The sequence below is a fragment of the Bubalus kerabau genome, chromosome 6 (assembly GCF_029407905.1).
Source record: "Bubalus kerabau isolate K-KA32 ecotype Philippines breed swamp buffalo chromosome 6, PCC_UOA_SB_1v2, whole genome shotgun sequence".
Taxonomy (NCBI): domain Eukaryota; kingdom Metazoa; phylum Chordata; class Mammalia; order Artiodactyla; family Bovidae; genus Bubalus; species Bubalus kerabau.
In genome coordinates this window covers 16,020,042-16,044,503 of record NC_073629.1, presented here as the reverse complement: position 1 = coordinate 16,044,503, position 24,462 = coordinate 16,020,042, and the positions used below count along the sequence as shown (strand labels likewise).

Genomic DNA, 24,462 nt, shown 5'->3' with positions numbered 1-24,462 from the left:
AGGCCGTGACCCGGATGAGGCGGAGGGGCGCCTCGGTTCCCGTTACCAAGGCAACAGCCCGCGAGCCCCACCTCCCCTCCCCCCCCACACACAGGCCCCAGCCCAGCCTTGCTCCGGCCGCCGCCACCGCCCCTGTTTTGTTTCCATGGCAACAAGAGGCGCGGGGCTGGTTCCAAACATAACGCGCTGTGGAAAACATGCGGCTCGGGGGACCCCCCCGCAGCCCCCGCTCGGGGCCGAGCCCTGAGGGGCCCCAGAGCAGCCCAGACGTCTTGCAGATTTGTGAGGGCCCCCAGAACCCGTCATGGAGCACAAAATCCCCTTCTCTTGCTCCCACTGCGTCCTCGGGTGTTCAGGGCTCCCCTCCATCGGGGCTCCCTGATTCTCCAAGGCGCGCAGGGCTGAGGATCCATCCCCCTTCGGGAGGCACCTCTGGATCAGGCGGCGGCCGCCCTCTCCAGAAGCCCTCGGCTCCGCCCCACGCCGTTTTCAGGCCGCCTCTCGGGCCTGGACAAGCCGCGCCCTCCTGACAGCCTCCTCTGGGTCCCGAGCGCGATCTGCCGAAAGGGAGGGGGGCGGATCCATACAGTGGAGGGCTGAAGCGCAGGGGGAGGTGCTTCCGGGACAGAGGGCAGGCAAGATGGCGGCGCCCATGGAGCTGTTCTGCTGGTCAGGGGGCTGGGGGCTGCCGTCAGTGGACCTGGACAGCCTGGCCGTGCTGGTGAGGGGTGGCGCCGGCGCTCTCTGCTGCGCCCTGGAGGACTGGGGAGGGGGCCGGACTAGCCGGTCATCCGAATTTTGCCAGGGCGCCTCAGTACGGGCACAGGGGGGTAAACTGAGGCAATCCAAGAGCGTGCCTGGCCGGTATGAACTCTGTTCGGTGCCTTGTTAGCCTAGGTTTTGTTTAGCAATGGAAAGAGGCCTGGTCGGGGGTTCAGAAGATGAATTTTAGTTCTTAAACATCCATTTACTGGCTATGTGACCTTGGGGCGGTCTCTTCCCTCTGGGCGCCGTTTCTTCATCCGGAGCTTTACAAAGGCTGGATGATCTCAAGGTTCTCCGGCTTGGCATTACTGCCTTCCCTTCAGTCTCCCCTTCCTCCTCCTCACTCAACGGCATTTACTGAGGTTATTGTTTATTGAACCAAAAGGCCCACCCACAGCTAAGGCTCTGTAGAAAGAGCTTTGAAGTCAAACTAGTTAACTCATTCACTCACTCTTTCATTTTCACTCTACTCATTTCATTGTATTAGGCCTCTTCCAGATACCAACCATGGGCATGCAAAGATGAATAGCATTTGGTCCCTCCCCTGGAATTGTTTACATAAAGTTAGAAACGTCAGCAAACAAGTGTAATAAAATGTTCAGATGCTAAAGTGGGAACAGACCAAACAGACTGCCCAAGAAGGAATGGCCAGTGCTTCCAAGTGAGGCTAGGTGTTCACCAGGTAGATGGAAGGAGAGGATATAAGAGGGAAGGGTTTTCCTGGCTGATTTGTAATCAGGGACATGTCCATAAGGTCTCTAAGGCCTGTGTTTGTCCGTTGTAAAATGGGAACAATAACGTCTACCTTTTTTGTGTGAAGCAATCCCTCAGTGTAGAGCATAGCACAGAAGGTATTCAATAAATGTTATTTCTTGTCTTGATTCCCCTGTGTGGGCCATGTCCTTGGCCTCTCTGCCTTCTGCTTCCTTCCCTGCAGACCTATGCCAGATTTACTGGTGCCCCACTCAAGGTGCACAAGATCACCAACCCCTGGCGGAGTCCTTCAGGTACCCAGTGTTCCTGGGGGGTGAGGAAGGGCGTGTACAAGGGGAAGTGCAGGAGACAGACAAGGGTGTGTTGTGGCTATGTGTGGATAGGTGGCTAAGGGTCTGGTGGAACTTCTTTCTCAATGTCAGGAACTCTGCCTGCCCTTCGGACCAGTCATGGAGAGGTCATCTCAGTACCACACAGGATCATCACCCACCTTCGAAAAGAGGTAGGTGGTTTGGGTAGGGTGACTGCCAGCGAGAGATGTTCAGTCAATAGAGTGCCACACACATTTATTGAGTACCAAGTGTATGCCAAACCAGACGCAGGTGACCCAGGGCTTCAAGGGACATGTAGTCTCGTGGAGGAGACACAGACATGTTGCTGTGATGCAGTAGGCTAGAGATTCAACTAGGCCACTGTCGAGACATCTGGAGCCGCAATGCCTTCTGCCTGCTGGGCAGGGAGGGAGAGATGAACAGGCTGTTGACACATGGAAGGGAAAGGAGAGTAGGAAATAACAGATGCAGCCCTCAAAGATGAGACCAGTGGGGGGCTGGGGTGGAAGATGGGGTCAGAGAGCGAGTTCTAAGGGCCATTACTCTCTTTTCAGGGACCAGGTCAGGCTTTATAATACGGGGCTCAGGATGGGCAAGACCAAGCGCCACGACGGGAAAGTTGAAAGAGCTTCACAAGAGGGCTAGAGAGGCCCACGCTGTGCTTTTCACTGTCCCTGGCTATGTGACCACCTTGGGCAAACTGCTTAATCTCTCAGAGCTGTAAGCTTATTTGTAAGACCAGGGGCTTAGCCAGGACACTTTCCCAGGGCTCTTCCAGCTTTCATGGTCTGCTTCCAAAAGGGAGCATGCTGTCAGAAGTAGACCCCTCTTATTAATTTCTACTTTCCCAAAGGTGGAGGAACTGGGGAATTAATGGAGGCTTGAGAGGAATGGAGAGAAGGGATCCAGGTAAAAGCCAAAACTCCTGGTGGGACTGGGCCACTGTTTCTTTTTGTATGAGCACAGCTTTCCCTGTTTCTAAAGAGTTTTCTCCTACCGCAGCCATATTGAGAGAAAGATTATCACCCCTATTCCATGGAGGAGAATGAGGCTCAGAGAGGTTTAACGATCACACTCAAGAGGTTACTTGGGGACAAAGTTTACTCAGGATGTGGAGGAGGGTGCTGAGGAGCAGACACTGGAGCCTAGGAAGGTGTGGCAGGCTGAGACCTGGGGATATGGTTGGAATGCGTGTGTGGTGGCGCCTGGAGCATGGACTGAAACAAGAGCGGCCAAGAGCTGAGCATTGAGAGAACTAGCCAGGGAGCCCTCGACATGGGTTCACTGGGTCCCGGAAGCGTGAGGATGGCGTCCCCTAGTTCCCGAGGCATTGATTGAGGCCCAGCTTGCATCTGAGCTCTGCGCTGCTAGTTTTGTGGTGTCTGGATTGGGGAAGTTACTGTTAGAAAGTTGCCGTCAGCAGGCATCCCGCCAGCTTTCCGTGGAAACTCTGGGAGCTGCTCCTGGTTTGTGGCTGGGCCTTCCTTCCTCCCCCTAGTGGGCGCAGGACCTTGACGGCCAGCAGGCTCCAAGGTCCAGGCTTTCCGCCAACAGCAACAGGCTACTGACTGGGCCCAGGCGAGGGGGCCTCCGCAAGAAAAGCTCCTTGCTCTACCTCTGCTGTGCTCAGAGGTCAGGGTGGGTGGTGCCAGACAGGAGGCCTCCCTTGTTGAGGAAGCGTCCCCGCAGTCCCCCAGCATCCACCTCATCGTGGACGTTTCCTCCACAGAAGTACAATGCTGATTACGACCTGTCAGCCCGCCAGGGAGCAGACACCTTGGCCTTCATGTCATTGCTGGAGGAGAAGCTGCTCCCAGTGCTGGTGAGTGCCCAGGCCTACACAGACACACACACACACCCAGCACGGGAACCAGAATCCCACCCTGAGTCAGGCAGGTGCGGTGGCTCAGACCAGCCTCTTCCTTCCTACATACCCAATGCAGATACATACTTTTTGGATAGACGCCAAGAACTATGTGGAAGTGACCCGGAAGTGGTATGCAGAGGCAATGCCCTTTCCCCTCAACTTCTTCCTGCCTGGCCGTATGCAGCGGCAGTACATGGAACGGCTGCAGCTGCTGTGTGGGGAGCACAGGCCTGAGGATGAGGAGGAGCTGGAGAAGGAGGTACCTCTGGGACAGGAGGGTGTTGTACGACAGGAGCCCCCAGGATGATGGCAGAGGGGCCAAGTGCCTGGGAGGGGAGGCGGTACCCAACCCGCAGCCGCGGGCTGACCTTGTGTCCCCTCCATAGCTATACCAGGAGGCCCGAGAATGCCTGACTCTTCTCTCTCAGCGCCTGGGCTCTCAGAAATTCTTCTTTGGAGATGCGTGAGTCTCACTCCAGGGGAGTCATAGGTGGCTTGGAAGAAGATACAGGTTCAAATGTAGCCACAGGGGCTAGGGTGGGGGCTCAAGCTCTGGACAGGAGGCGCTCGGCACAGACACTGGGTCTGGTGAAGGCAGGCCTGTGTGTGAGGCCAGAGCCACCTCAGTGGTACAGGAGGGTGGAGGGCCGCCAGGCCCGGGACGGGCCTGCTGAGCTGTGGGGCACTCAATGTGCCCTTTATGCAGCCCTGGGATAGAGTCCCATTCAAGGCCAGGCTGGCGCCACCTGGGGCACTTTCCCCACCCCAGGGCCAGGGCTGTGTGTCCTCTTCTCCCCCGGTGGTCCCCGCTGCCCAGAGCCTATCTTCCCAGGGACGACTCTTCCTCTGACCCCATCTCTCCCCTTCTCCATCCCACTCTTTTCTCTGCTGCAGTCCCGCCTCCCTGGATGCCTTCGTCTTCAGCTACCTGGCCCTGCTGCAACAGGCGAAGCTGCCCAGTGGGAAGCTGCAGGCCCACCTGCGGGGGCTGCACAATCTCTGTGCCTATTGCGCCCACATCCTCAGCCTGTACTTCCCCTGGGAAGGAGGTAAGGGGCGGATGGGTGGGGAGGTGGGGGGTGCTGGTCCTGGGGAGAGTGGGCAGGGATCCAGGAACCAGCCTCCCACCCATCTCCGTTCCTCTCCCCTCAGCTGAGGCACCACCTCCACGCCAGACACCAGCAAACCCAGAGACTGAGGAGGAGCCATACCGGCGCCGGAACCAGATCCTAACCGTGCTGGCGGGGCTGGCAGCCATGGCCGGCTATGCCTTGCTTAGCGGCATTGTCTCCATCCAGCGGGCACCATCTGCCCGGGCCCCAGGCACCCAGGCCCTGGGCATGGCTGAGGAGGATGAAGAGGAATGATTTATCCTCATGCTCTCAGGACTGATTTTTCTACTGTCATGCATTCCAGAGGCTCCTGTGTTTCCCCATTGTTGGTATGGTGGAAATGGGGTGCCACCCCCCCCAGAAATAAAACTGCTCACATGGACTGAGATCAGACATTGTGTCTTTCAAGAAGCTGCCATTTCTCCTAGCTGGTACGGGGGGCCCTCTGGTGCTTGGCTTCGTTCACTGCCTGTGCCTTGGTGCTGACATCTGCACAGGCCTGGTTCTGCATCTCCAAGAAAGACAAACAGTTCCCAGTTTTGGGTCCGGCTTTCCTCGTCTCTTCCTTTCCTTAACCTCTCTCTCCATCCACCCCACCCCCTACCCCTGTGTTTGTACAGACAGTGAGCTCACCCTGGGCCGGGGCCCAGTTTCCACAGGCAACCAGCGCATAGCACACGCTCATACAAGCACGGGGGTGGAGGACCACTGGGGCTTCCCGATCCTTTCCCTAGGGCCCTCCAGCCCCTGGCACCAACTAGAGGGGAGAATGAGTCACCCAAACCACTGCCTCTGGGCTTACGTCACTTAAGCTCCCCCTGGTCCTGCTGTACCCTCTGTAGCCACAGACCGCTTGTGGGCTGACCATGTCCCTTTAATGTCCATGCTGAGCCCAGGCGCAAGCGTGGGTATCAGCTCCATCACTGGCGACGCCACAGGTAGGTGTGAATGGAGTAGCCAGGTGAGACGGTTTCCATGAAGCCCACGGCGGGATCCTTGATGGTGAGAGGCACGTCCTTAGAGGAGCTGGGGGAGGTAGGGAGGAGAAGCGGAGTGTGTGATCCCGCCAAGCCCACCGTCTCGTCTTCATCCCAGTTCCCAGGTCCCGCTGCTCTCACCGGTTCAGCACGACCGCAACCGCAGAGCCGTCAGGACGTAACAGTGCCACCACGTCCAAGTCGCTCTTCTTAGTGGCAACCAGCCCCACTCTCTGTGAGCCCTCAGGAATGAACTTGCTGAAGTGGGAACAGGCATTGTCAGGGACCCCAGCCCTGAGGGTAGCTTCCATCAGTCTATCACTTGAGAAGTCACCTTCCCTACCATCTACACCACCCTGCCCCCTGCACACCGGCCCCCAGAACCATTCCTAAGACCTGCCCTAACTCTCCAGGCCTCCAGCCATGCGGTTAGGTATGCCCTGCCCTCTTGCCTCCTAGCCTCAGCATCAGGCATTGAGGAACTGTCTGTCTCAAATGCCATCTAGTCACTTCCTACCTACACGGTGCAAAAGGGACAGATGCGAGCCTCCCAAGGTTCCCACTCTCCACACCTTCCTGCTCCCTCATAGTGGGTGATACAAGCCCAGTGCAGGAGATGTTAGGCCTGGCATGGAGTCGGAGTGCCCACCTTCCACTCACCTGAAGTGGCCAAGGTGGTAAAACATAGGCTGCTTGTAAAATGTGTCCTTGGCAATATCCACAATGATGGGGCTATCAACAAAATTGCGCACCCAGTTGGGTCCCCCTTCAGGATTTAGGGCGAGGTTCCAGTCGGTCCAGCCGACCACATGGTAGAGGAGGTTCTAGGGCAGGAACAGGGCAGAGACAAAGGTTCCACATTGGGCCCCCAGTGAACACAGTTAAGTGTCACATGAGGGAGATGGGCTGTGGGGCCTCAGCCCTGGGAGGGGTGTGTTTTATATCCTTAATATCTAAGGAGGGGACTTCCCTGGTAGTCCAGTGGTTAAGTATCCTCCTGCCAGTGTAGGGGACACGGGTTTGATCCCTGATCCAGGAAGATTCCACATGCCGTGGGGCAACTAAGCCCGTGCACCACAACTACTGAAGCTGGCATGCCAAGAGCCTGTGCTCCACAAGAAAAGCCGCTGCCATGAGGAGCCTGTGCACAAAGGCTAGAGAGCAGCCTTCACTTGCTGCAATGAGAGAAAGCCCGAGCGGCAACGAGGACCCAGCACAGCCAAAAACTAAAAATCTAAGGAGGGAGGGGTTTTGAGGACAGAAGCATCACCAGAGAAACTGAGAAATCTGAGGCAGATACAACGGCTCAAGCATTCAGAACAAGGTGATGGGGTGCACAGATCTCTGAAGGGAAGGCAATAGAGGGCATCGTGATATCCCCAAACTTTGCCCCCAAGAGTAAGCGAGCTGGGGAAAAGCTGGAGAGGAGAGCCCCCGTCAGCCTCTGATGAGACTAGCGAGGGGTCCAAGGTGGTCTGCTGTGCGGAAGGAGAGACTGAGGTGGCTTACTGTGATGATACTGTGGCTGTACCGCATCCCTCGATCCCAGGAGCCCAGCCGCACACTCTGCTCCCAGAACTTGGAGCCCACACAGGCCTCTGAGGCAAAGAGCATGGTGTTGGGGAACAGGCGGTGCGTCTCCCCCAGGGTGGCTTTTGCTGGAGCCAGGAAGTCCAGGTACCAATGTACAGCGATGCCATGAACATACTTAGCTGCTTCTGGGTCTGCCAGCACCTGTAGAGAGAAAGGGAAGGGATACTGGGGAGACAGAGCCATGGAGCCTGGGTCCTACACAAGGGATCTGGACGAGGCACTAGAACTTGAGAGGTGGGCGCAGGATGAACACAACTTAGAGGGGGTTAAAGTGATAACCTGGGAGATTCTTGGGGCTCTGGAGATCCAGAGGGGGGTCACCACTATCCCCAGGATCCCAGGGGTGCCACCTGGGCACCTGGCCCCAGCCAGGGTACTCTAGGAATCAAAGTTGGGGCAGGGAAGGTACTCTGTTCAGGGGCTAGTCATCTGGATGCTGGATTTGGGGTCACTAGGGTACTAAGGGCTTCCCAGGTGGTTCAGTGATAAAGAATCTGCCTGCCAAGGAGATATAGGTTCAATCCCTGGGTCGGGAAGATCTCTTGGGGAAGGAAATGGCAACTCACTGGTATTCTTGCCTGGGAAATCCCATGGACAAAGGAGCCTGGAGGGCTATAGTCCATGGGGTCGAAAAAGAGCCAGACACAACTGAGCATCTAGACAAGGTACCCACGGGAGTCCTGGTCCTTACCACCTGGGCCCAGCGAGGCAACAGCAAGCGCTGGTCATCCAGCATCAACAGTCGGACGTCACGGTGTGTGCTGTTGGCGAGGATGGGACCCAGGTCACGGGCAATGAAGTCTCGCTGGTGCTCAGGAGTGAAACCCAAGCATTGGAAGGGGTACCCGGTAAGGAGCCCTGCAGTAGGCTCGTTCTCGGCTGTCACTGCCCAGAACCGTAACTTGTGCTCCGCGTAGGCATCCAGGAACCTGGCGAGGGCAAGGGTGTGAGGGATCAAGGCCAAGAAAGGGGACCAGGACCCTGGGGACTAGGAGGTCGGACTGAATGGGGAAGACTGAGGGGCCTAAGCCTGAAAGGCCCAGAAGGTAGAAAGATGAGCTGAGATCTGGCAGCCGAATAGGTCAAGGGTTGGGACGCAGACCAGGGTGTGTGAGAGGGGAGGCTGGTCCAGACCCGATGGCCCTGCTGTTTCCTTACTTGACAAAGTATCTGGCCCAGGTCTTGTGGTAGAGATCCCCTGGTTGACCCTTGAGTGTCCCCTTCCCATTCACAGCCCCATTAGTCTTGAGCCAAGTGGGTGATGTCCAGGGACTGGCAAAGAGTGAGACAGAGCGGTTGGCCAACTCCAGAGCTTGGTGAATCAGTGGTATCTGGAAACAAAGGTAGTGAGGAGAGACACCCAGAGTTGGAACATAGACAGACTGGCCCAACCAGTGTATCTGGCCTAGCCATCAACCTCTACCCTCCTATCCCGAGTTCTATGTCTCTCTGCAAACTGCTGTAGCCTGAGGCCCCTCAACCACCAGGCATCAATGCTGCTGGGGCCTGAGGCAGCCAGAGTGCCCACCTTGAGCTTGACATCTTCCTCTGGAAGGCTGAAGTTGAGCAGCTGGAAGTCATCAGGGCTGTCGTCATAGGTATAGGTGCGGATGGAGAAGTCACAGCTGGCCATGGGCACCCGGATGATGTTGTATTCAATTCCTGCAGAAATTCCTGAGTCAGGGCCAAAGAGAACTTGGGTGCAGGGTGAAGGGCAGACTATCTGAGCTGGAGGCCCCCGGCACTCAGCAGATGGATAGGACAATTTTTTTTCCCCACCGGGCATTAACAGAGACCCAAATGTCAGGGATGGGTGGATGTCAGGGTGAAAGGAAAGGTCAAAGAGCCAACTGCACTATGTCGTCCTGTCCCTTTCCTCCTCGCCTTCTTCGGAGAAGTATGATTTGAGTAGCAAATTCCGTGCAGCAGGTGACAGGGCAAGGATGTTGAGGGCAGCAGCATCCGTCATGGCCCCTCCAAATCCCTTCACTTTCTGGAATTTCTGATCTGGCTGCAAGGTCAACAGCAACCCTGGGGACATCCACAGGGAATAAAAGGCGTCAGTGCACAGGGGAGAAACTCCATGCTGATCGCTGGCATGACTTGACCCCAGAAGGACCATAGCCTGGGTAAAGGGTGGTTACCTGTGCCTGTGCGATTGGCCTGGATGGTCCCCAGACTCAGCTCCATTCGGCGCCCGCTGCGAGTGCTCTCAAAGCGGCTGAAGGTGCCAGGGTCAGGCAGGGTCAAGGGGTCCAGAGAATCACAGTATGTACCATTGCAGACACACACCACCGAGCTGTAGCCAAAGCTTTTAGGGCTGCAGGGGCGGGCACCTGGCAGGGAGGGTGCACAGAGAGGCAAGGGCTGAGGGGTGAAGATGGGGAGAAGGGACGCACTAGTTGAAAAGAAAGACAAAATACTTGTTTCAAAAATTCCTGGGCCTCCCTGGCAGTCCAATGGCTAAGAGTCTGAGCTCCCAATGCAAGGGGAAGGGGTTTGATCCTTGGTCAGGAAATTACATCCCACATGCCACAACAAAGACCCAACTCAGACAAATAAATAATAAATAAATATTTTTTAAAATTATCTTGCTGTACCCCCACCCCACTGTTGCTCTCAGTCACGCAAAAGGATTTATTGAGCATCTACTTAAGCCCACCACCAGTATGCCAGAGACTGCCAAAGACCATATGGCAGAAGGGGAGCCTTGGGGCTCCTTCCCTTCTCTCTGACTCACTTACCTGATACCCACGACACTGTATGAAGTAGAAGTAATCCCATGAGGCTGGCAGCCATGATTCCTACTCTGCCCCGAGGCATAGGATACTCCTGAGAACACAATGAGGAGTGGCTAGAAGACAAGCCCCTCTCCACCTCTCATCTACTCTCCTAGGCAGGGCTTGACTGCCTATAGTCTCCCACCTTTAACAGAATGGAACAAAGCCCATGGACACTTGAGTCCAGCCCTCCCTCCAAGCTCTCTGCTAGTAATAGCTCTCTGCCCACCCCAAGCAGGACCCTCCTGCACCCCTCTTCCCAACCACTTCTCCTTCGATCCCACCTTCCCTCCATCAAAAAGCCACGATGACCTGCTTCAAGGAGAGCCTGTCATTCATTGAATTCCAGAGCCCGGTTAGCCAGAATTCCAGAAAGGGCATGACAGCAACAATTAGAAGCCTTGTTCCCACTCACCTCTCTGGAAGGACTTGAAAGCTCCATCACCAGGCAGGAAGACGTTGGGGTTCCCAAACTTCTGAGGGATAGAGGATCAACTAAATAAAAACAGGGATGCAGGGGACACCAGATTAGCTCTGCGGGTTAATTCCGGCATAATGAAACGAGTCACGTGAAACCACGGGAGTGTCACATGACCCAGGAAGTGAGGCAACTGCAACCATACTTGTAAAGGGCGACTGACTGGCTTCCTGAGGGCTTATACATCCTATGAAATTCTAGAAGGCATGTATGGATGACAGCTTTAGGAAGAATCTAGATGAAAGATCTGAATGAAGGATTGGGTAGAGGTTCCCGAATCCCAAAGGATGGGAACCACAGCAGGCACCGTGCCTTCTTAAGGAAAATATTTTAAAGTTATGCTGATAATGGTTAATACTAATAAAAGAGGATCATGGTACAAAAATACTGAGGCCAAAATCCTGAGGGATGATTAAGCAATCTTTGCCCTAGGGCAAAGATTGCAGGAGTCGGACACACAGATGCTTACAGATAAGGACAAAATTGGTAACAGCTGTGCACAGAGACCCTTCCTACAGGGCTTCATGGAGAAGGGGTGAGGGATAAGGAGTATTAACCAGAGAAGTGTAGGGAGGATGGGACCTGGGCAGGGGCCCGGTGCCTCCCCCGGCCTCTCTTGTTTCATCAGCAGATACAGATGAGAAGGAATTGATTCCCCTTTCTCACAGGACAGAGAGGTTGTGTAAAGCAGTTCAGAAACTGCAAAGTGTGGTACAAAGCTGTATCCTCAGTGGATGTGAGAAGGAGCTTGTGTTGCCTCGTGGGCCACATCACAGATTTAGTGGGAGTGACATACACATTTAAGACCTGGCTGACTCTCGCTCCCTGAGCCTATTTCCTCCCCAGTTAAACTTCCGCATCTGTTAAACGCCACCACCTCACAAGGTCATTACTACAATCAGTAAGATAAGCACAGTGCCTGGTACGCAGTAGACCCTCGGGAACCACTTGTCTTTTTTTTTTAATTATCTCAGTGAAGTGTTTCCAAATAAACTCCAGGAGAAATTGACCATTTCTTCTTCTAGGTCCCCATAACCCGAGAGGAGCTATGGTCTTGGTGAGAGGAGCTTGGTTTGAGTCGTGGCTCCACTATTTACTGGCTGTTTGATCATCAATAAACCGGAAGGGCTGATGCTGAAGCTGAAGCTCCAATACTTTGGCCACCTGATGTGAACAGCCAAGTCACTGAAAAAGATCCTCATGCTGGTAAAGGCTGAAGGCAAAAGGAGACGAGGACAGCCGAGGATGAGATGGTTGGATGGCATCCCCAATTCAATGGACATGTACTTGGGCGAACTCTGGGAGATGGTGAGGGACAGAGAGGCCTGGCCTGCTGCAGTCCTTGGGGTGGCCAAGAGTCAGACATGACTTAGTGACTGAACTGCAACAAACTGATTAATCACTCTAAGCCTCTGTTTCTCATCTATAAAAGGGAAGTGATAACTCCCATCGCACAGAACTGTTGTAAGGTGTCAGTATGATAACGCCCAGCATACTGCTAAGTCACTTCAGGCTTTGCGACCCCACGGTTTGTAACCTGCCAGGCTCCTCTGTCCATGGGATTTTCTAGGCAAAGATACCAGAGTGGGTTGCCATTTCCTCCTTCAGAGGATCTTCCTGACCCAAGGATCAAACCCTTGTCTCTTATGTCTCCTGCATTGGGAGGCAGGTTCTTTATGACTAGTGCTATCTGGGAAGCCCAACAAGGGTGTGTTGCCTCTCCCCTTGGGGAATCGAACCCAGTCTCCCATGTGACAGGCAGGGGCTCACCACTATGTTAATGAAGACTGGCACCAAATACTACAAGGTAGGGCTGAGTTTACATAAGGAGCTTGGAATTCCACAAATGAGATCTTACTCATTCAAGCAGAAGGTCTGGCCCAGGATGGGTAGGTCCATCACTATGTCCAATTCAGACTTCCTGTTTCTCAAGGAAATGCTGTACATGACGTGTTCTGGGGAGGAGAGCAGGTGACATCCAATATCTCACTTCCCTCGAGCTCACTTGGTCCACCAATATTTATTAAGCACATACTATATTTGCCCTGACCTGCTCTGCTGGCTCTCAAGTCCCTCTCCCTTGCCTGTTTCCCTTTGCAGGCAGAGACTCTGTTGAGTCTTTCGTTTCGTTTCTATCAAGGTGATTTGCCCTTGAGGCTTTTGTATTTTATCTTCTTCATAAAGTTGGTTATTTTATTTATTGAGTACCTATTCTACGCTGCTTTATGTTCATTGTCTCATTTCATTCTCACAAGGCAGATACTAATTTTTTCCCCACTTTAGAGATGAGGAACTTAAGACTCTAAATGGTCATGAAATTGCCCAAAGTCCCTTGACTACTCAGTGGTGGGACCTGGATTTGTAATAAGGGGTAGAGCAGGTACACATGGGACCCTATGGCTACCAACACTCAACCGGGCAGTGGTCCTCAAGGCAGAGAGTGGGTGAAGAAGATGAGAGGCCTTCTCTTCGGGGCCAGCAAGTGAGCTGGGGGGGTCTAGGGACAGGCTGAGGGCTGTGTCCCACAAAGCTCCAGAGCCCTCGCCACACCGTTCCCTGGCCAGGCCCAGGCTTCGAAACGGCTGCGTCCTCTCCTCCATTTCCCATCTGGGGTCTAATGGCAGTGCCAGTCTTCATGGGTCACCATCCACAGAGGCCTCAGCAACTGGAGTGCATGGCACTGCCATTAAGTGCCATGCACAGCTTCAACCAGCTTCAGTCTCTCCGTTCACATTTCTAAAACTGATACAGCTGAGATCAGCTGTCCACCTGCTAGGAGGTGGCAGAGGTCAGGGTTAAGCTGCAAGGACACTGCCCATCAAGACTTCAGGTCTACCTCTGCGGGTGGAGCTGTTCTGAGAAGGGCAACTGCTGTGAGCTGGGCACTAACCTGATGGGCATTTGCTACCACATGTATTCCCACTGACCTGACACAAATAATTCGCTCCAGTTTAAATGAAAAACCTGAGGACTGGCTGGGTGCTGGACACCTGGCTCCCTCAGTGATGATGGCTGGGCAGGCTCTGGGGACCTGCCCCTGAGTGCTCCACCCGCTGAGATCTGCCTCTTCAGCAGGGCCTGGGCACTGGTGGAAGGACACAGACTGGGTGCTGGACCAACGCTCTGGGGCAGAGTAACTGGCCAACCCAGGGACTCCTCCTCTTAGCCTTGGCCTTGGAGGGCGGAAATTGAGCCTTAGGACTTTGCCCTTTGTCAGAACAGAGAATAACATTTGCTCTGGTGGAGGTTTACAGCAACATGGTGACCTGACCATGACCTGACCTTAAGAAAAAATGATCTGACACCAAGAAGTTTGCAACAACTAACCACGCCCCCCACCCTTCTCTGTAAAAGGGCTTGGCTGAAAGCTTTCCAGGAGTTGGGGGTTTTTAAGGCATAAGCAACTTTGCACGGCCCTGCAGTAAACCTCTCTTTGCTCCAAACTCGACATGTTTTGGTCTTATCTGGCCTCACTGCGCTGAGCACACAGACTTGTGTTTGATAACCGATTCGTATCCAGAGTCCTGTGATACACATCACACCTGGAGGTGAGTGCCTCCTGGCGTCCCAAATGCTACCTTAGCTGCTGGTTATTTTCAAAAGCTGCTGTGCGGGTCTGCAGTGTTGCTTCGTATTGTTTTAAAATTGTCCCGTTTTCCACGGTGTGTTTTCTCTGCTAAAAATGAAGCCCAAGTTGGCTTCCAAAGTGCTGGCTACGTGGCACCATTTCTGGATCTGTGTTCTTCAAAGGCATTGGTCAGGGGATAACTGGTCGATAATGAAACAGAATCCAGGACTCCCGGGTTGAGCAAGATGGACTGGTTTTCAGCTGGGGAGGGGCTGGTCTGCCTCTGTTCCTGAGCTTCACTTTCCCTTTCACGGGAAATCTCCACCCAACAGCCTGAGCACCCCCTTTTCATACCAAGTATTTCCTCACACACTCTCTACTATCCTGAAATAAAGGTATAGATACTATGACTTACCTATACACATAATTTAAGAGACTAAATACTGTTGCCTTAATTGAAATATAAAGGAAAGATAATGGGACTTTTATTTATAGGAAAATATGTTTTCAATAAATAAATGCTTAGGAAGGATTATCTACAAGACATTATAGAATAGTCAGATATGTACTAACCTAAATGGAATAAATTAGGATTTAACAGAAGGAAAAACAGCCCATGAATTAATAATTTCAGTGTGTAATTTTCATGTAATTTTTACAAAATGTAATTATTATTATGCTGTAAAAATATAAAATACATGATAAATAAAAATGCTTAAAAGTCAGTCTTTATAAATAAGATTCAATGCATTCCACAAGTCTTAACAAATTTACTATTTGATTCTAAGCCTTAGCAATTCAGTAAGGAATTTCTTTTCAGCAAATGGTGCTGAGATGACTGGATATCATGTGCAAAAAAGATAAACTTAGACCCTTACCCCACTCCATAATAAAAAATCAAAGCAAAATGAATCACAGACTTAAATATAAGAGCTAAAACTATAACATTTCTGGAATAAGGAAGATTAGCCAGTGGTTTCTTTTTCTTTGTTTTAGGCAACAATAAACATTTGTTATCTCACATTTTCTGTGGGAAAGGAATGCAGGAGTGGCTTATCTGGATGGTTCACACTTGCAGTTTCTAAAAAGATTATTGCCAAGACATTGGTCAGGGCTGCTGTCATCTGCAGTAGGCTTCACTGGGCTGAGGCTCTGCTTCCAAATTAACTGAAAGTGAAAGTGTTAGTCACTCAGTCATGTGGAGTCCTTGCAATCCCATGGACTATGGCCCACCAGGCTCCTCTGTCCATTGGATTCTCCAGGCAAGAATATTAGAGTGAGTTGCCATTCCCTTCTCCAGGGGACCTTCCCGACCCAGGGATCGAACCCAGGTCTCCCACATTGCAGGCAGTAAATTGTCTGTGTCACCAGGGAAGCCTAACATAGTTCATCACCTACCATAAGTGATAAATGGGGGCTGGCTGTTGGCAGAAGGCCTCAGTTTCCCACCACATGGAATAATTCACAGGGCTGCTTGAGTGTCCTCACATCATGGCAGCTAGATTCCTCCCCAGTGAGCGGTCTAAGAGAGAGTAAGGCAGAAGCCACAATGTCCTAGCCTCAGGAGCCACACATTATCATTTTTACAATATCCTATTGGATAACAGTCATCTTCTTTTTATTAATATATATATTTTTTAAATTTTATTTATTTTTTTAATTGAAGGATAAAGTGAAAGTCCCTCAATCGTGTCCAACTGTTTGCAACCCCATGAACTATACAGTCCATGGAATTCTCCAGGCCAGAATACTGGAGTGGGTAGCCTTTCCTTCTCCAGGGGATCTTCCCAACCCAGGGATCAAACCCAGGTCTCCCACATTGCAGGTGGATTCTTTACCAGCTGAGCCACAAGGGAAGCCCAACTGAAGGGTAATTGCTTTAATTTTTTTGTTACACATGTGTGGCGTGCCGGATCTTAGTTCCCTGACCAGGGAACGACACTGTGGCCCCTGCATTAGGAGCAGTCTTAACCACTGGACTACCAGCAAAGTCCCTACACAGGTCTTCCATAGAGATGTGTGTGGGACAGAGAGGCTAAATAAAGGCATGCACACCAGGTGGTGGGGATCACTTGGGAGCCATCTAGGAGGCAATCTACCATAGTCCGCCCTCTGTTCCCCAATAAGGCATGTTTCTCCCACAGGTAAACACTCTTCCTTCCTCTCAAGGTCCCCCAAATTCTCATCTCATTATAGCTTAAGTTCAAAGTCTCATTAGACAATGGTTTCTTATTTATGAGTCCCAAATACAAATGATAGAAGAAAAAGATAAATTGGACTTCATCAAAATGAAAAATGTTTGTGTTTCAAAGGATGCCATCAAGAAAGTGAAAAGAAAACCCACAGAATGGGATAAAATATTTTCAAATCACATCTCTGATAAGGGCCTAGTATCCAAAATATACAGAGAACTCTTATAACTCAAAAATAAGAAGATAACCCAATTAAAAAACAGGCAAAGGACTTGAAGAAACATTTATCCAAAGATAATGTACAAATGTCCAACAAGAACACAAATAGATGCTTGACAACATTTTTCATTAAGAAAATGCAAATCAAAACCACTATGAAATACCACATCATATACATTAGGATGGCTATGATCAAAAAGACAGACAATGACAGGTGTCGGCAAGGATGTGGAGAAATTAGAACTTGGGAATGTAAAATGGTGCAGCCAATTTGGAAAACAGTTTGGCAGTTTCTCAAAGTGTTAAACAGAGTTACCATTTGACTCAACAACTCCACTTCTAGGTAGCTACTGAAAAGAAAACATTTGTCCACACAAAGACTTGCACATGAATATTTATAGCAGCGTTATCTATGGAAACAAACCAAATGTCTATCAGCTGGTGAACAAATACACAGACTGTGGTATTTCATTAAACAGAATAGTATTCAACAATAAAAAGGAACAAAATACCAATACATTCTATGACATGCTGCTGCTGCTGCTGCTAAGTCGCTTCAGTTGTGTCCGACTCTCTGCGACCCCAGAGACGGCAGCCCACCAGGCTCCCCCGTCCCCAGGATTCTCCAGGCAAGAACACTGGAGTGGGTTGCATTTACTTCTCCAAACATTCTATGACATGAATGTACTTCAAAAACATCATGGTAAGTCAAAGAAGCCAGACAAAAAGACCACACATTGCATGATTCCATTTATATGAAATTCTAGAACAGCCAAATCTAGAGAGACAGAAAACAGATTAGTGCTTGCCTGCAGCTGGAGTGGGAATCGAAATTGCAAAATTCTATAAATTTACTCAAAATCACTGAACTGTACACTTAAAAGGAGAAACTTTTATAGTATATAAATTAAACCTGAATGAAGTCAGTAAAAAAAATTTCATTACATATTTGCAGTTGGTTCATGGTTTTGGTAGGAATACTACCACACTGAAACTCTTTACAACTAAATATATTACATAGTTGGAAGTGCTCTAATATGCTGAGTCAGTTCAGTCACTCAGTTGTGTCCGACTCTTTGCGACCCCATGAATCACAGCACGCCAGGCCTCCCTGTCCATCACCAACTCCCGGAGTCCACCCAAACCCATGTCCATCCAGCCATCTCATCCTCTGCTGTCCCCTTCTCCTCCTGCCCCCAATCCCTCCCAGCATCAGTCTTTTCCAATGAGTCAACTCTTCGCATGAGGTGGCCAAAGTACTGGAGTTACAGCTTTAGCATCAGTCCTTACAATGAATATTCAGGACTGATTTCTCTTAGGATTAACTGGTTTGATCTCTTTGCAGTCTAAGGGACTCTCAAGTCTTCTCTAGCACCACAATTTGAAAGCATCAATTCTTCGGCGTTCAGCCTCTGTTTTGGTCCAACTTTCACATTCGTACGTGACTACTAGAAAAGCCAATTGCTCCTAATCATGGTCTCCACTAAAGACATGTTTCCAAAATGCCCTCTAGGGGACAACTGAGACCCACTGCCCTAGGGGAGTCACCTCAAATGCCCAGGCTGCAGTAGTCACGATGGACGTGCTGCTGCTGCTGCTGCTAAGTCGCTTCAGTCGTGTCTGACTCTGTGCGACCCCAGAGACGGCAGCCCACCAGGCTCTCCCATCCCTGGGATTCTCCAGGCAAGAATGCTGGAGTAGGTTGCCATTTCCTTCTCCAATGCATGAAAGTGAAAAGTGAAAGTGAAGTCGTTCAGTCATGTCCGACTCTTCGCAACCCCATGGACTGAAGCCTACCAGGCTTCTCTGTCCATGGGATTTTCCAAGCAAGAGTACATACTAGGTGGCCACAAATGCGTTCCTCGTTTCCCTTTGCACAGCACTTTAAAAAGACTTAGCTAAACACCAAGGGAGGGCAACTGGGAAATAGATATAAGTGAGAAGCTGAAGCACAAAAATAGTTTGGCTGACCCAGCACAGAAGTTCTGATCTCACTTCAGCCAACCCTTGGCTCAGACAGCAAACTCCAGCCTTGGAGCCTGGCAAGCACCATGTCACAGGCTCCTTACTCTGTAGGTCTCAAGTCAACTCCCCAAGGAGGGTGCCTCCTCCTGGTCCCACTGTCACGTCCATGGTCAAAGAGAGACACTCTCATGTCGGGTATGGCAGAGGAGGACTCAAAAAATACCAAGAGATAAGTCAACCTTTAATCTGTCCTTTCAGCTCTGGTTTCTGATCTGAAGAAACACCACTCTTACTGATTACTGACACCAAATGATTTCTCCCTCCAGTGAGACCCTTCTGCCCCTTAATTACTAGGTTGTAGCTTCATCTCCGGATTCATCAACAAACTTTTTTTTCAGCTCTATAGAGATAAAATTTTTTATGTCTCTAGCTCAGTCATTAAAGAATCTCCCTGCAATGGAAGAGACTTGGGTTCGATTCCTGGGTCGGGAAGATCCCCTGGAGAAGGAAATGGCAACCCACTCCAATATTCTTGCCTGGAGAACCCCATGCACAGAGGAGCCTCGTGGGCTACAGTCTATGGGGTAAGAGAGTCTGAAACGACTTAGCGACTAAACCGCGACTGCCACTGAGATGTAACATTGTGTAAGTTTAATGTGTACAACTGATGATCTGATACATAATTTGACATGTTGCTGAGTGATTATGGCAATAGTTGGTTTAATTAACCAACTCTTAAACAATAACCATAGCATACCTGTAAAGTCCAGTGCAAATGGAAAGTGTTTGTACCTCATATGCTTTCCTGTCGTTTTTCTCAAGATACCAATAGCTAATCTTTCATGGGTGCTTACTACATGCATTAGCCTGACAGCCCCATGTTACGGGGAAAACTGACTCAGAGAGGTTAAGTGAGTGGCAGAGTCAAGCCTAAATGCAGCTCTTTCCTACTCTGAAGCCCAAGCAGCTCTTAGTCATCATGTCTTACAGTCTCCCTGACATTTCAGTAGTATATTTTTAGTCTTTGGTAAGCTTCTTTTTCTTTCTTTTTTAAACAGTTATTTATCTATTTATTTATTAATGGCTGCACTGGGTCTTCCTTGCTGCATATGGGCTTCCTCTAGTTGTGGTGAGTGGAGGCTACCCTGTTGCGCTTGCCCAGGCTTCTCATTGTGATGGCTTCTCTTGCTGCAGAGCACGGGCTCCAGATGTGCGGGCTTCAGTAGTCGCAGCACACGGGCTCAGTACTTGCAGCTCGCAGATCCTAGAGCTTGCACGCCTCAATAGTTGCGGCACATGGACTTCAGCTGCTCCATGGCATGTGGCATCTTCCCAGACCAGGGATCAAACCTGTGTCCCCTGTATTGGCAGGCAGACTCCTATCCACTGTATCACCAGGGAAGTCCCTTCTGTAAGTTTCTAAATGGCCACAGGGCAAATTTCACAGTTCCTATTTATCTGAAACCTAAAACTCTTCCTCAAGAGACAAGCACAGAATTGGGGCTCAGGTTTACTGAATGAATGAATGAGTTAAGTTACTAACCACATTCACTGTTTAAGGCCCTGCTTGTCAGTGTTTCAGGGAATGTCTTTGGTGTGATCTGAAGCAAAAGAATGGTGAACTTCCAGAAGAATGAAGCTAACTCTGAAGAGGACTATTAGAGCCAGAGTGAGACTTAATTGAGGGGATTTGGTTGAGGCAACAGGAAGTATGATTCAAATGCTGAACAACTGTGAGCCTGCTCGAACACTCCTCACTGTCCTGAGCCTCCCATGCAAGGCTGTCATGAGTCTCATTGCAGATAAAAAGGTATGAGAAGGTGGTCCTTGTGAACTGTAAAACTCCATATGGATGGCTGGAATTATTATTGCTATTGTTATCTAGCCTTTGTTTTTTCCCTCCCGGTACAGCGGAAGGAGTCTTTGGTCCCAGGCCTTTACTTCCCACCCCTGCTCCCTCAAGCTGCCACCAATTATCTCCCTCAAGAGGAAGCAATAAGGAAGGGGAAGGGTGTTTTGACATGGACACCCTAGTGATTATACAGGATTAAAACCCTTGCTTCATTCCTTACTAGAACTGAGATACTGGGAAGGTACTTGACTTCTTGGAGCTTCAGTTTCCTCATCGTCAAACCTCTTGCCTCATGGGTTGTTATGAGAACCTCATGCAACAATGTGTGTAGTATTACTCACAGCCAAACCTCTGGGATGAGTTGCTACACTTGGTGAGTCTTCTCTCCATTTCTTACGTTGCATGGGGTGAAGCTGGTCCTCTTGGCTCCCCAAAACTGCTCTTGCCAAGGTCACTGATGATCCCTCTGTTGCTAAGTCTAGTGAATAATGCCCAGCCAGGGATTCCCTGGTGGTTCAGACGGTAAAGAATCCGCTTGCAATGCGGGAGACCTGGTTTAAATCTATGGGTTGGGAAGATCTCCTGGAGGAGGGCATGGCAACCCACTCCAGGATTCTTGCCTGGAGAATCCTGATGGACAGAGAAGCCTGGCGGGCTACAGTACAGAGTCAGACACAATTGAGCAACTAAGCACAGAGCACTTATCTAACTGTACCTTTTACCTCAGTTGACACTGGCCCCTCTGTTCTAGAAGCATTCCCTTTTGTTCTTATGACTTCGTACTCTGCTGCTCTGGAGGTCCTCTCCCTTCTTTGGCTGTTCCTTCTCCTTTGCAGGCTTCGCCTCCTTTGTCTGCTCCTTAGGGTTTTGTCCTAGACCTTCTCTTCTCATACGTCACGCTCTCTCCAGAGACAACCCATGGCTTTGATTATCTTCTAGTTGCTTTTGGTTCCAAAATCTGCACTTCCAATCCCAATCCTCCTCTTGAGATGGACTCTGTGATAACTCTACCCTCCAGACCTTTCCTGCTGGAGTCTCATAGACACTTCAGCAGCACCATCACAAGGGCATCATCTCCTCCAGCCAAACCCACTCTTCCTCCTGTGTTCTCTATCCCGATGAACAGAACCTCTTCCTTGAAGAACCTGGGGCTTGTGCCTGATTCTGTCTTCTCCCTAAATCCTTCTTCCTATCATTTCTCTTGTTAACTACTGAAACACCTCTCATTTGACCTCCTACACTCTACTTTTCTCCTCCAATCCATTCTTCAAGAAGCATTCAATGGTGTAACTCAAATACAAACACTGAAGCTACCACTCTCCCTCCTAAAATCCTTCAATGGCTCCATACTGCTTTTTAAGAGGGTTTACGGGACCTGGCATCTTTGTTCCAGCTTCATTTCTCATCTCTCCATGTGGACTATATGCTCCAATCACATTTCGCCTAAGAGGCCACATTCCATCTTGCCTCTGCTCTGAGCTAGGATATTTTCTTCTCTCTTAAAAAAAAAAAAAAAAAGAATAAATACTCTTTTTCATCAGTAAGTCTTCAGCCTTAATGTCTCTACCATCAGTACCATTTTCCTGACACCCCAAAATGCGCAGGGCACCCTTGCTATGTGCTCCCCAATGCACGTATTTGACAAATAATAACTGGGCATCTACTATGGGCCAGGCACTGTTCTAGATACAGTAATGAATAAGATGATAAAGTCCCTGACCTGGTGGAGCTTATGTTCTAGTGGGGATGATAGACAACAAACAGAACTTCAGATGGCCATGAGCACTAAGAAACAAAATAAAGGGGTAGGGAGTGCTGGACAAAGGGAGTGAGGGGGAGAGTGGCAGGAAGTGAAATTAGAGAAAAAGGTTGGGGGTCAGAGTCTGTAAGGCCTTCGTGGCCACTGTAAGGAGTCTGCATTTTATTCCAAGATGGAAATTCACTGGACAGTTTGGTGCAGGGAAGCGCTGCCATCAGGTCTATATTTTTAAAAGATCACTTTGGCTGCTGTGTAGAAATCAGACTGTAAAGGGTAAATGCCAAGGCACGGGGACCAATCTCTAATTACAGCCTGCCATGGACTGGCCCCCTTGTTCTCTATCCTTTCTCCTCAGAATCCTCACAGACTCTTCTTCAGTTTGCACCACTCTTCACCTCCAGGCCTAGTTAATGCCTATTCATCTTTCTTTCAGATCTCAGCCCCTGTCATTATGTCTGAGAAATTCTCTTTCTCACACGCACACACCCTCCTGTAACACAAGCTCACAAATCTCGCATCTCCTTTTAGCTCTTGCTGCTTGCAGTTAATTGTAAAAATGACTTAATGTCAATTATAGCACCCAGTGGCCTAACTCCTTTGTCTGTTGATCTGTCCATGCCAAAGCCTAATAGCGCAGGGGTCAATGTGTATGGCCAGTAGGGAGCACAGCACGCGGCGCTAGTGCTGTGCTCACAGAATATTTGTCGGATGACTGAAGAATGGATAAATTATACAGAACTCTTCCCCATTCCAGCCCTCAAAAATGCAAGTTAGTAGAAGAGGATTTGAAGATTTCCCCCCTCTTCATCACAAGTAAAACACGACCATCCCTACAACTAATGGTAACAGTGCTGATTAAAAAGGTGAGCTGCAGATGCAGGGAAGGGAGAGTTAAGATCTAAGCAGTGCAAAATCCATTACGCCTACCGTCGGTGAAGCGAAACAGCAGCCCCAACCGGAGGCGAAAGGAAATCCCAGAGCAGCCTGTAAAGCTGGTAGGCGGGGCTGGAGAACAGGGCTCAGCGGAGGCAGGGTGCGCCTCACCACGCGCAGCCGCAAGGCGCGCAGGGCCGGTTGGGCGGGACCCGGGCGTCGCTCGGGAAGGGAGACCCGTAATCGTCAAGGGGCGGGACGCAGGCACTTTCCGCACGTCTTATTGGTAGTGCTGAGGACGGACTGTTTCCGCTGACCAGCCGTAGCCCAAATATGGCGCAAGCGTATTCGGGGGTCTATTTGGAAAGAGGGCGCGGGAAGCAAGAAGCGCGCATGCGTCTCCGTATATACTCGCCAGCACACCCTAATGGATGGGCGAGGTTGCTTTCCTTCAGTGAGTCCGAGTCACTGGAAGCTGAGCTGTACTCTTGAGTTTCCTCCTTTGGGAGTCTCGGGATAGGGAACATTTAGTGCCCAGAAATTGCCCCGTTGGGAACCCCAATCTCCACTCCCTCCTATCTCATTTTGTCGTTCTGGCCGCGCCCTAACCCTCTTTCCCTGAAGCTGGGCTGTTATGATGGTGAATTATTCAAGAAGCCTTGCAGCCTGACGCCATCTATGGGCAGTGCCCCCTCCCTCCCCCCTCTCTCCTGAGGGCCCCACTACTATCCCCAAAGTCATAGGGTCCCGAAGCTGTTTACAAGACCTCATGCTTTTAGTGAGTTTGTTGAGGACCTACTAAGTGTTAGACCAAGTGCAGTGAGCAACCCCCTGCTCATAGGAGTTTGCATTCTATGGGACGACACAAACAAGATAATTTGAGATAGCAGTTAAGTATTCAAAACAACAGGGCAGTATGATAGAATGCGAAGTGCTCAACGAGAAGATGAATATTGAACTAAGACTCTCGAATTAGGTGAAAGCAACAGCTATAGGGCAGAGTTTCGTGTTGGTGAAGAGTTAGCTGGTGGTCTCTTGCACAATGGCTGTTTGAGTGGACCAGGTTGTACCTGACCATAGTTTCATAAGGAGTTTGGAGATCATCCTAAATACAATGGGACGCCATTACATTTAGGCAGAACTTTAATATGACATGATTTCTTACCACTTTGCTGACTGGAGAATGGATTGTGGGAAGAATGGAAATAGATCAATTAAGAGGCAAGGAGAGAGGGTGGTGACTAGGGCTAGGTAGCTGGTGAGACATGGAAGAGTTCAGGGTAAGACTGGACATGCCAGATGAGAAAAAAGAAATGAGGGTAATTCCTATGCTTATGGAAAGTGCAGGGGGTGAGTGGTGGTGCCATGTATTAAGAGAAGAATGTTCGGAGAGGAACACGCACAAGGGTTGGGAAT

At 50.4% G+C, this 24,462-nt stretch overlaps 2 protein-coding genes across 4 annotated transcripts; one reads left to right on the top strand and one right to left on the bottom strand.

The window, feature by feature from the left end:
• Nucleotides 1-197: 197 nt before the first annotated feature.
• MTX1 (metaxin 1) lies at nucleotides 198-5,176 on the top strand. The gene is given in 9 exon segments (XM_055584073.1): nucleotides 198-407; nucleotides 410-721; nucleotides 1,703-1,772; nucleotides 1,902-1,981; nucleotides 3,541-3,633; nucleotides 3,755-3,937; nucleotides 4,065-4,141; nucleotides 4,573-4,727; nucleotides 4,831-5,176. Coding segments are annotated over 9 exon segments (1,395 nt in total). The 3' UTR covers nucleotides 5,046-5,176.
• On the bottom strand, nucleotides 2,029-23,134 carry GBA1 (glucosylceramidase beta 1). Of its 3 annotated transcripts, none has more exons than XR_008715554.1 (12): nucleotides 10,556-10,703; nucleotides 10,105-10,192; nucleotides 9,505-9,696; nucleotides 9,245-9,391; nucleotides 8,889-9,022; nucleotides 8,519-8,691; nucleotides 8,052-8,289; nucleotides 7,277-7,501; nucleotides 6,428-6,591; nucleotides 5,909-6,025; nucleotides 5,593-5,816; nucleotides 2,029-2,208 (listed from the first exon to the last, which is right to left on the bottom strand). XR_008715554.1 is itself a non-coding variant. In XM_055584072.1 (12 exons), exons 2-12 carry the CDS (start codon nucleotides 10,580-10,582, stop codon nucleotides 5,711-5,713), a joined length of 1,611 nt encoding a protein of 536 aa, XP_055440047.1. In that variant the 5' UTR covers nucleotides 10,583-10,635; nucleotides 23,101-23,134; the 3' UTR covers nucleotides 5,174-5,710. The 3 variants fall into 3 exon arrangements, 1 of the variants encoding a protein (XP_055440047.1); XR_008715555.1 differs by having other exon boundaries at nucleotides 2,029-2,205; XM_055584072.1 differs by lacking the exon at nucleotides 2,029-2,208 and adding an exon at nucleotides 23,101-23,134 and having other exon boundaries at nucleotides 5,174-5,816; nucleotides 10,556-10,635.
• Nucleotides 23,135-24,462: the final 1,328 nt, after the last annotated feature.